Source organism: Homarus americanus, unplaced genomic scaffold, assembly GCF_018991925.1.
Source record: "Homarus americanus isolate GMGI-L3 unplaced genomic scaffold, GMGI_Hamer_2.0 scaffold52806, whole genome shotgun sequence".
Lineage (NCBI taxonomy): Eukaryota > Metazoa > Arthropoda > Malacostraca > Decapoda > Nephropidae > Homarus > Homarus americanus.
The window spans coordinates 7,683,216-7,695,720 of NW_024720773.1; the positions used below are offsets into that span (position 1 = coordinate 7,683,216).

Sequence of the window (12,505 nt, forward strand, 5' to 3'; positions counted from 1 at the left end):
TAAAAAAATGTGTTATCTTTGGGGTACAATAATAGGAAGGAGTCATATATTAAAGTAAGATTTTGCCAATTTTAATGTGGTTTAGCCAATTACAATTAAAAAACTCGGTAAAATCCCAATCTTGCGGTTTGTGAGTGTCAGGCGTTATGAGGAGGTGGCATCACAGACCACCTGACGGGGAGTGACTATTATCTGCAGGAGTAGTGGCTATAACAGTGATGGGTTGTTACCATTTATTAGATATTTTAATCAATTGCTGTTGTTTTCGGTGCCGAGGTATATAAGAGAAAATGAAGGAGATGTTTTCCTAATAACTCACAAGAAATTAATAATGTCATGCGATGAATAGTGGAAATAAATCGATTCATTTGGACATCGACCCACATCTGTATTCCTGAATGATGTCACTTAAAAGAAGGTGAGTTACTGGATGTATTAACTAAAATAATTTATTATCAACTTGCAGTATTCTGAAAGGAGTAATATTCATATAACTGAACCAATCATGTTTAGATGTTTCTTTTCAATTACGCAATTACTCAATGTCCTTACTGGGGATAGTGCTGATGTTATTGTTTTCTCATAAGTTTTTTTTTATAGAAATTAAAATGTAAATAACGTGAAGATTGAAGATGTTATCTGCTGCATTGCTATAATTAATAACGTGTAAAAATTGAGACGCCATAAGGTTAATGAGCAGTAGAGAAAAAAACCTTCACGGGGTAATAGTTTTAAAACAAATAAATCGTCTGGGGCAATACTGTTTTTAGGGGAACTAATTCTTTAAACTATAACTACATGTTGGTTAAGCTTCCTCAATAATTATTGTTTTTGTGTTCATTAACGTAAATAATAGTTCATTCGAATTTTTTTTTGCCTCTTGTTCATATGTTGTAAATTAGTCCAAATAATTAATATACAAATTAATTTCGTTTATATTGATTGTAAATTATTCCAAAAACATTAGTTACCACAGATTTTAAATAAAGTGTGAGGTACTGTTCGCACATGTTCCCGCCCGTCGTTACCGCCACATTTAAACACAGACAATAGAGGCTGTTGTTGGGGTTGAAACCGCGTGTGTTGTATTACCGTCCTCCTCACTGCTGCTGTAACACCTCCATCTTCTGTCACCACAGTATCAGCATCATGCCTTCCACCGTCAGATGTGTCCTACGGTTCAAGAAGCTGTCAGGGAACGCTACAACTCCCAGTAAAGGTTCAAAACTGGCCGCCGGGTTTGACTTGTGCAGGTATGGGTGAACCACCATTGATCTTATGTCCATTTTCTTCAGTTGTATTTCACAAGTTTATTGTATTCACTATTGTAGTACATTATTTTAACATGAGTGCTTTGACTAATATTTATATAATGCTTTAGTTTTTGGCTTTGATAATTTCCTTCCTGGTCTGGGCCCCATAGTAGTGATCTACCGCCTCCACAACAGGGGTCAAAATCTCACCTTCTTCATTGGTAAGTGGATGAGTCTTGGCCAAAAAATAGTCACTAGACCTTTCCTAAGCTAGCCTAGCAAAAATTGTGACTTAATGACTTACCAGTCACCTAGTGAGCTATTCAGGGTAATTGTATCACCTGAAGATTAGCCCCTACAGCCTATGTCACATAATTAAGCATCCTAATGCTACCTACTGTAGAGGAGGTTTAGTTAGTCTTATGGTGGTTAATTTTAGGTGAAATAAGCGGTATTATTATAATTCTGTACAACCATCTCATTTAGGGATTTGGGTATTTGCAGTCTATAGCTTTAATAATTCTTTGACTTCTTTTATGACACTTACCTCGTAGCTGTCAAATAACGATGATATTGTATGGCTTTTATTTCTTGTCATCATATATGGGAGCGCCTGTCACCTTCTCAATTTGTTTACAACCGACCAACTCTATCCGAGCGTACTCTCTCGTTCACAGAAAAACGTAAAATTACACCATGAAGCTTCAACAAAGTTGCTTTCATTGGTACCAGATATCAAAATATGTACTTTCTCTTTAATAAGGCTGAGGGTTAGCCCCCCCCTGGACAGGAAGTTAGGTAAGGTTAGGTATGTTTATTTGGTTGGTTAGGTCAGGTTCTATTAGGTTCATTATTATTCACTTGTGACAGAAGTGTATAGAATGAAAGTTAACCCTCAGGTGATGTGGATTGTCTTTGCCTTACTTCTCAGTGGTGCCCTGGTCACTATAATGCAACAGGTATTCAGCCATTTTATAAAACATTTGGGTTACTTATTATTATGCCGAAAGCCCCTTCTGAGCTATAATTAATCTCTTAAACCAAATACTGTACAGTATTGTATATGTGATTTGGTTCTTGGTTACTATTTAGTAATCTGAATTGTTATTAGAACATTCTGGGAAAAGTCTTCATGTGTGTGCTATTTCTCCACCTGATTTACTTTACTTTTCAAAGAAGTTTTCTTTTGCTGTATAAATATTATTTGTTGGGTGACTGGACAACCTGGGCTACTGGCCTTAAATATTACCAAACATAATTACATATTCAATGGTAGAGTGCAGAAAAGATGACTTTGAATATACAGTACAGCATATAGGGAACTGCAAGTACCTGTAGTTCATCTCTATGCTATCAGTGCTTTGGTGTATGAAAAGAAACACTCACTAAACTACGATTTTAGCAGGTATGAACTGAATACCTGTAAATATTGCTCGAACTGGGTCGTTATCAATGCTGTGGTTCACTCCTGCTAATCTGAGGCCCAGTAAAGTCACTCAACATAAGAATCGAGGAAACTGCAGCGGGCCTATTGGCCCATTTTAGGCAGCCCCGTTTATACCCAACCCTTATCGCTCATATATCCGTCCAATCTATATATGAAGCTACCCAGCGTGTTCGAGTTAATGACGAAGTTCGGTAACTTGTTCCACTCATTCACTACTCTATTTCCAAACCAGTATTTACTTATGTCGCACCTAAATTTAAATTTGTCTAGTTTAAAACCATTGCTACAAGTTCGCAGCTGTACTCACACTTGTAACTGTTTCTGAGATATGACCAGCTTAAGCGAAACTAGTTTCATCTGATTTAATCATTAAATTTTATAAAGTTGGTAAATATCTTGTATAATTTTACCAATGTTACATTTGTTTGGTTGAGTGAGTGAGACTAACCTTTACTTGTAGTACTCTTATGACAGGTGTACTACTGCCCCTGAACATCATTTACTCCTGTGAACTACAACAAACCATCACTGATCTTAGTCTGTACAGTACAGTATTTAGTAGAAACAGATAGTTGAGTATTGTCAACTTTAGTCCTTTCCGGTTAATATATCAGACATGCCATATTTTAACAATGTTAAGTTGTAATTTGCTGGAGTTCACAGAGGCAGTGGTGTACTTCCTGGGAGCCTTATAAGACAATCTTTACTATTTTTGCTAAATGATTTATGCTTAGTGTTTATTGGCTGGTAAACCATTAGATTTCTATGGTTACAAAAGTACAGTTACTCTTTAGTCTGTGACCAGTATACTGTACAACACAATGTTGTTTCTGTTGGTTGTCAGAGTTTTATCTCTAAGCTATCAAGTTTGCTTTATGAAATTATTATTTGATAGTTATTTACCCATGTTTAAAATTATCTAGTTTCATACCCTCAGAAAAGGTTATTGTAAAATTTCAGTTAAATTTAATATGATATACATTTGTAACCAATTGAAGAAAATTATTGCCATAGACCTTTGCTGTCATGATTATTGATATGTACTGTAATCAGGGCTGTGGAGTCGAAGACAAAACCTTCGACTCCGACTCCTCAAATTTTTATGCTTCCGACTCCGACTCCGATTCCTTGGCCTATTTGTAACAACTATTTCTACCATCCTAATTGTAATTTATGGGTTTTCGAGGTCATTTCTTGGTGCTTGTGTATTATTCTGGATGTACTTAAATAGTTAGGCACATTAAATTTTAGTTCAGAGAGAAAAAGTATTTTTGGCCAAAAATCCTTTAAGGCTTTAGACTTACAATTTTTGTCATTTCGGCCAAAAAATGGATTTTGTTCAAAATTTCAGTATAGGTACTCCTGAATGTGCTGCTTAAGGATCTGTTAACCAAAATTTGATATCTTGATTATAACTTGTTCAAATGGCTTTTAGAAAATGTTCAAATGATTTTTAGAATATTTTAATTACTTTTGCAATGCTAATTACTCGCCACTTATGGTTTTTCGAGGTCATTTCTTGGTGCTTGTGTATTATTCTGGATGTACTTAAATAGTTAGGCACATTAAATTTTAGTTCACAGAGAAAAAGTATTTTTTGGCCAAAAATCCTTTAAGGCATAAGACTTACAATTTTTGTCATTTTCGGCCAAAAAATGGATTTTGTTCAAAATTTCAGTATAGGTACTCCTGAATGTGCTGCTTAAGGATCTGTTAACCAAAATTTGATATCTTGATTATAACTTGTTCAAATGGCTTTTAGAAAATGTTCAAATGATTTTTAGAATATTTTAATTACTTTTGCAATGCTAATTACTCGCCACTTATGGGTTTTCGAGGTCATTTCTTGGTGCTTGTGTATTATTCTGGATGTACTTAAATAGTTAGGCACATTAAATTTTAGTTCAGAGAGAAAAAGTATTTTTGGCCAAAAATCCTTTAAGGCTTTAGACTTACAATTTTTGTCATTTTCGGCCAAAAAATGGATTTTGTTCAAAATTTCAGTATAGGTACTCCTGAATGTGCTGCTTAAGGATCTGTTAACCAAAATTTGATATCTTGATTATAACTTGTTCAAATGGCTTTTAGAAAATGTTCAAATGATTTTTAGAATATTTTAATTACTTTTGCAATGCTAATTACTCGCCACTTATGGGTTTTCGAGGTCATTTCTTGGTGCTTGTGTATTATTCTGGATGTACTTAAATAGTTAGGCACATTAAATTTTAGTTCAGAGAGAAAAAGTATTTTTGGCCAAAAATCCTTTAAGGCTTTAAACTTACAATTTTTGCCATTTCGGCCAAAAAATGGATTTTGTTCAAAATTTCAGTATAGGTACTCCTGAATGTGCTGCTTAAGGATCTGTTAACCAAAATTTGATATCTTGATTATAACTTGTTCAAATGGCTTTTAGAAAATGTTCAAATGATTTTTAGAATATTTTAATTACTTTTGCAATGCTAATTACTCGCCACTTATGGGTTTTCGAGGTCATTTCTTGGTGCTTGTGTATTATTCTGGATGTACTTAAATAGTTAGGCACATTAAATTTTAGTTCAGAGAGAAAACGTATTTTTGGCCAAAAATCCTTTAAGGCTTTAGACTTACAATTTTTGTCATTTTCGGCCAAAAAATGGATTTTGTTCAAAATTTCAGTATAGGTACCAGGGCTGTGGAGTCGAAGACAAAACCTTCGACTCCGACTCCTCAAATTTTTATGCTTCCGACTCCGACTCCTTGGCCTATTTGTAACAACTATTTCTACCATCCTAATTGTAATTTGTATGTTGTAACCTGCATAGGTAAAAAGTAAAACACCGTGGCTATACTGCTACAGCTTTATTAATGATCTGGACGATATTTAAGAACTACAAAAAGATGATAGGCTTGACTTTCAAAGTTTCAATCAAAAGAAAAATAAATTTATTAAGAATTCAAGATATTAACTAGAAAACACCATTTACATGTATATCTAAAAGTTCGATCTCAGCATATGAATTTTGTTTAAGCTCATAATCTGATGTGGATCTAAATGATGATCCTACAATTCCTTTTAAAGTAAAGTTATATATTTATGTACATTAAAGAAATGAATACCTTATTAAGGAAAATGGATAAACCTTACATGATTAAGTTATTAAATTAAATTTGCCTTAATCTCACCAAAAACAGGTTGTAGCTAATTGTTTTGTAGCTGAGAGCCTCTGTGCAGTTTTCAACGAAACAAAATTTGATATAATTCAAAATTTCAAATGGTAAAGAAGAGACTATCGTCCAAAATTATAGTGCTATACTGTGCCTGCTACAATAAATTCATAATAATGCTTATAAAATGGAAATAAATTCTTTTAATAATTTAAGAAAATTAGTGGGATCAGTGGAATCACTGCAATGAATATGCCTGAGTTCATATATTTGTTCTTAGGAACAGAATAGCTTCAGTTGGAGTCGGAGTCTGGACAATTTTACCGACTCCGACTCCGACTCCACAAGCCGAAATTTCCTCCGACTCCTCGACTCCGACTCCGACTCCACAGCCCTGACTGTAATGTAGGCTGTTTTTTCCTTTTGCTTGTGTAATGATTTAATTCTTGGCTTTTTGCATCATCTGTGTGTACCACACTGTTATTTTTCATAAGACAGCCTGCTCTGATTTTGGTGGAATGATTTGAATGTTAATTTAGTTATTTTAACTTTAACTACAAGGACGGGAATGAATATTTAAAGAGTGACAATTTATTTCCCTTTTTCAGTGCGTATGATATAATAATTCCAGGCCAGGGCAAAGCTCTTATCAAGACGGACATACAGGTAGAGTTACCAGAAGATTGTTATGGCAGGGTGGCACCACGATCTGGTCTTTCCTGGAAGAATCACATTGATGTTGGAGGTTAATGTCTATTTTGGGTTTAATTCATATATTAAGTTAATTTTGAAACTAAATATTACAAAATTTACCTTGCTTGTGTTTACTATAGGAAAGTCAAGTATACCTGTACAGCACTGTATGTATGTACTTTTAATTTCCATTTAGTAAACGAATGGCAATTTTTTCATCTTGTAAAATTTTAATAATTTCATTATGCTGCCTTTTCTTTCCTTTTTTTTTTTCTTCTCTCTCAAATGATAATGTAGCTTCATGTTAGAGATCTATAGAGTTGATATGAAATTAAAAACTTGGTGATCTTAACCAGTTTCTGGAAATTATTGGCTTGGTTGAACTCTGTCATGGCCAGTGTCTTACATGTCTCAAGAGGTTGGGTATGTTTCTTATCTCACTTCTTGTGTTCTCATTGTCATCGTTTACGTTAAAAACTCTTGAAGTTAGATACACGTGAAGGAATGTTGTGTTTATTTGAGGCTACCCTTTCAGCCGGTGTTATTGACCGAGACTACCGGGGAAATGTTGGCGTTGTTCTCTTCAACCATGCCAAGACTGATTTTGAAGTAAAGAAGGGTGACCGAGTAGCTCAGCTCGTATGTGAAAAAATCTTGTATCCAGATATCGAGGAAGTTGAGGTTTGTGTCAGTTTATCTTCTTTTTCTGTGTCTTCAGCCCAATATTTTAATTAAAAAATAAATAAAAGTAAAATAAATAAAAATAAATGTAAATTTTGGTGGGACAGTGGTAGCACACTTACCTCTCACCACTGTGGTCTTGGTCTCAATCCACAGATCAGACGTGACCATAACCAGCCTTAAAGGTCTTAACAGTAACAATGAACATACTGTACTGGTCACATTAAATGGCCAATAAATTGATAGTGGTGGATCACCATAATACACATGCACTCTTTAACTCTGAGGAAGTTGCACACATGCCATTATTACATATGAAACCATAAGAGTTACCGAGATATCAATTCTTTGTGTTGTGTTAAACTCCCGTTGCTTGTTTACAAAGGTGATCAGCAGAACATTGTCATTGGCCTCCCTCCAAGCAGTGTGCCAATGCTCTATTTCTCTCATGCATCTCTTGTCGTATACAGTACAGTATATTATAATGACCCCATTGTAACCAGATTTACAGATTTCAAGGAGTATTACTGTATAGTAGATGTTGGAACACATATACTGTACTCTAATTGCATTAATTCTTATGGGGGAAAATTTCTCATTATGAAATGTTTCATTACAAGTCAGTTTTCTCTGGAATGCATCCCTGATGTATAATGAGGACCCTGTATTTGTATTAACATACTGTAGATAAAGTTAATGGTATGAGGCTCTAGGTATATCTCTTCTCATGGGGGGACTGGCTATAGTACCTGTCCTCCTGTCAGTGTGTGTAGGCATTTTGTTTTAGGTACAGTACCTTGTGAACGTGGAAACTCAAACAAAAAATGGATTTCATTCAAACTTAGTACAATACCCTTTGGTTATTTCATGATAGGGTATTGAGAGTATTTGTGAAAAAAACAATATTAAGATATAGAAATACATGTAATTCAGTACAAAATAAGAGGTTATATTAGGGACTGGGAGTTGAAAAAGTTTACTTACTAAGCAACCAAGAAATGTACAGTGTTCTGGTACACCATAGTAAAATAAGAAGAACTATACAAAAAAATAACAGAAATTTGCAGTTAAAAAAAATACAGGAAGGTGAATACATGACAGCCGTCTCGGACATAGTCATTATAGTTTTTATAGAGCTAAGGCCTAGACTTTGGGTTGGTGCAGTGGGGTCGTCAAGCATATAGGTCCAAGGTACTAATGATTGTCCACTTTTTCAGGAACTCGTGGACACAGAACGAGGTGCTGATGGTTTTGGATCAACTGGAATGAAGTAGAAAATCCATCCAGAAAATTTTATGAAACCCAATGAGTTTAATTTTTGTGATGCTAATTTGTAATTGTATCGTCCGTTATGGAGTAAGGTGGATATATATATACAGTACACCTGTAGTAATCTCTTGCATTAGTGTATTAAGTCATTTGTTCATCCATTTGTCATTTCCACTTCTTGTGTTTAGGATATCTCAAGACTGGATAGTGATATGACTGACAAATTTCACTCAACATTGGATTGGAATTTGAAAGTCAAGAGTCGCAGCTACCAGATAATCCACGTGTAATAGATATCTTAAGACTGGATTGGTTGATTTTCATCTTACTTATCAGACACGAGACAAATTTTACGCTGTGTGTATCTTTTGAAGGTCACAACTCGTATGTGACTGAGCCCTTGGTTCCCCCCATTTTATGCCAATAAAGTGTTCAAAGTGTACCATGTTTTCTTCCTTATGTTGTAGATATATCAAACTTAGAGTAAGAAAAGGTAAAAGAAAAAACTTTGCAAAGCAAGAAAAATAATTTAATATCAACTTGCAGTATTCTGAAAGGAATAATATTCATATAACCGAACCAATCATGTCTAGATGTTTCTTTGCAATTACTCAATGTCCTTACTGGGGATAGTGCTGATGTTATTGTTTTCTCATAAGTTTTTGTTTATAGAAATTAAAATGTAAATAACGTGAAGATTGAAGATGTTATCTGCTGCATTGCTATAATTAATAACGTATAAAAATTGGGACGCCATAAGGTTAATGAGCAGTAGAGAAAAAACCTTCACGGGGTAATAGTTTTAAAACAAATATATTGTCTGGGGCAATACAGTTTTTAGGGGAATTGTACCTAAAACAAAATGCCTACACACACACTGACAGGACAGGTACTACAGCCAGTTCCCCGACGAGAAGAGATGTACCTAGAGCCTCATACCATTAACTTTATCTACAGTATGTTAATACAAATACAGGGTCCTCATATATTTTTTTTTTATAAAATTTTCTAAAAATTAAATTTTGGTTGACATCCTTAAGAGGCATGTGCAGGAGTACCTATACTGAGATTTTGAACAAAATCTATTTTTTGGACGAAATGTGCCTAACTACTTAAGTACATCCAGAATGATACACAAGCACTAAGAAATGACCTTGAAAACCCAGAAGTGGCGAGTAATTTTGCTGAAATTCTCAGTATACGTACTCCTGAGCATGCTGATTGCAAATCTATCCTCATTTCGATTGGGGGTTAATTAGTGGCCTTAATGAGGCTTGGAGTATTTTTAGGACTTTTTCAATGCTAATTACTAGCCAACTATGGGTTTCCCAGGTGAGATTTTGGTGTTTTTGTGTTCTGGAAGTAATTAATTGGTTAAATTCCTATTCCGAGAGAAAAGTCTATTTTGGTCAAAAAATTACTAAGGTGTAAGACTTATGTTTTTGGCCAAAAACTTGATTTTGCTGAAAATCTGAGTATCGCCAAATAGGTCCAGTTTGGGCCAAATAGGTCCTGTTGAGGCCATATAGGTCCGGTTTGGGCCAAATAGGTCCAGTTTGGGCAAAATAGGCCCAGTTGAAGCCAAATAGGTCCAGTTTGGGCCAAATAGGTCTGGTTAAAGCCAAATAGGTCAAGTTTGGGCCAATTGGGGCCAAATAGGTCTGGTCTGGTCTAAATAGGTCCAGTTTGGCCCAAATAGGTCCGTTTGGGGCAAAATAGGTTTGCTGGGGCCAAATTGGTCCGAAGTAGACTATCATAGAAAACGGGAAGTTTGTATGAGAGAAAATGAAGTATTTCTACTTTCTGGGAAAATTGGTTCTTTCCTGAAAAGTAGATTATCTACTTTTTGGTAAAGTAGATTATCGACTTTTTGGGAAATATTAACATTTTCCAAAGTAGATTATCATAGAAAACGGGAAATTTGTATCAGAGAAAATGTGAAATATTTCTACTTTCTGGGAAAGTTGGTTATCTACTTATCACAGAAAACGGGAAGTTTGTATCAGAGAATGGGAAATATCTACATTCTGGGAAAGTTGGTTATCTACTTTCCTGAAAAGTAGATTATCTACTTTCCTGAAAAGTAGATTATCTACTTTGCTGAAAAGTAGATTATCTACTTTTCGGGAAAGTAGATTATCCACTTTTCGTGGAAGTAGATTATCCACTTTTGTGGATATATTACCGTATTTTCCACCAAAGTAGATAATCCACTTGCCCGAAAAGTCGATAATCTACTTTCCCGAAAAGTAGATTCTCTACTTTTCAGGAAAGCTTATCGACTGTAGTGGATTTCTCCCCTACAAACGCTGTTTGTCGCTGAGTAGCCGACCCCACCAATTCCCCAGTGTATGCCTCGTGGTCTAGGTCAACCAGCGCCGCCATACACCACGGAGCAGGGGTCAACTACTAAGCCACTCCTACCCCCGCTATTTAAGACCTGACCTCGTGGTGATCTCTCTCTTTCTACCTACAGCCGCAGCCAGCAACACCTCCTCCTCCGCCGCTGCCTGGCGGCCTTCGCTCCCGCCGGCGAGCATGGCGACCCACAAGCTGTCCTTCTCTGAGCATCCTCACCAACCAGCTCTCTCTCCATCACGCTTGTAACCATGCTGCCACTAACCAGCACCAAGCTGCATTGTACATCCAATACAACATGTATATAGAGAGCACATTGTGAGTTTCCTTTCTCCAACCCATCCTGAGTGTGAACCAAACAACTTGAACCCCACACGACTTTTTGTGGAAGTAGATTATCGACTTTTTGGGAAATATTAACATTTTCCAAAGTAGATTATCATAGAAAACGGGAAATTTGTATCATAGAGAATGGGAAATATCTACTTTCCGGGAAAGTTGGTTATCTACTTTCCTGAAAAGTAGATTATCTACTTTTCGGTAAAGTAGATTATCGACTTTTTGTGGGAGTAGATTATCGACTTTTTGGGAAATATTAACATATTTTCCAAAGTAGATTATCATAGAAAACGGGAAATTTGTATCAGAGAAAATGGGAAATATTTCTACTTTCTGGGAAAGTTGGTTATCTACTTATCATAGAAAACGGGAAATTTGTATCACAGAAAATGGGAAATATCTACTTTCCGGGAAAGTTGGTTATCTACTTTCCCGAAAAGTAGATTATCTACTTTTCGGTAAAGTAGATTATCGACTTTTTGTGGGAGTAGATTATCGACTTTTTGGGAAATATTAACATATTTTCCAAAGTAGATTATCATAGAAAACGGGAAATTTGTATCATAGAGAATGGGAAATATCTACTTTCCGGGAAAGTTGGTTATCTACTTTCCGAAAAGTAGATTATCTACTTTTCGGTAAAGTAGATTATCGACTTTTTGTAGGAGTAGATTATTGAATTTTTGGGAAATATTAACATATTTTCCAAAGTAGATTATCATAGAAAACGGGAAATTTGTATCATAGAGAATGGGAAATATCTACTTTCCGGGAAAGTTGGTTATCTACTTTCCTGAAAAGTAGATTATCTACTTTTCGGTAAAGTAGATTATCGACTTTTTGTGGGAGTAGATTATCGACTTTTTGGGAAATATTAACATATTTTCCAAAGTAGATTATCATAGAAAACGGGAAATTTGTATCATAGAGAATGGGAAATATCTACTTTCCGGGAAAGTTGGTTATCTACTTTCCTGAAAAGTAGATTATCTACTTTTCGGTAAAGTAGATTATCGACTTTTTGTGGGAGTAGATTATCGACTTTTTGGGAAATATTAACATATTTTCCAAAGTATATTATCATAGAAAACGGGAAATTTGTATCATAGAGAATGGGAAATATCTACTTTCCGGGAAAGTTGGTTATCTACTTTCCTGAAAAGTAGATTATCTACTTTTCGGTAAAGTAGATTATCGACTTTTTGTAGGAGTAGATTATCGACTTTTTGGGAAATATTAACATATTTTCCAAAGTAGATTATCATAGAAAACGGGAAATTTGTATCATAGAGAATGGGAAATATCTACTTTCCGAAAGTTG

General features: G+C 35.1%; 1 protein-coding gene across 2 annotated transcripts; it reads left to right on the forward strand.

Moving 5' to 3' along the window:
- Positions 1 to 155: 155 nt before the first annotated feature.
- Positions 156 to 8,927, forward strand: LOC121860986 (deoxyuridine 5'-triphosphate nucleotidohydrolase-like). 2 transcript variants are annotated; one of them, XM_042358413.1, is made up of 5 exons: positions 156 to 418; positions 1,140 to 1,253; positions 6,453 to 6,589; positions 7,073 to 7,218; positions 8,436 to 8,927. In XM_042358413.1, the coding sequence occupies exons 1-5, from the start codon at positions 399 to 401 to the stop codon at positions 8,490 to 8,492; spliced, it is 474 nt and encodes a 157-aa protein (XP_042214347.1). In that variant the 5' UTR covers positions 156 to 398; the 3' UTR covers positions 8,493 to 8,927. The 2 variants fall into 2 exon arrangements, with proteins under 2 accessions (XP_042214347.1, XP_042214348.1); XM_042358414.1 differs by having other exon boundaries at positions 1,167 to 1,253.
- Positions 8,928 to 12,505: the final 3,578 nt, after the last annotated feature.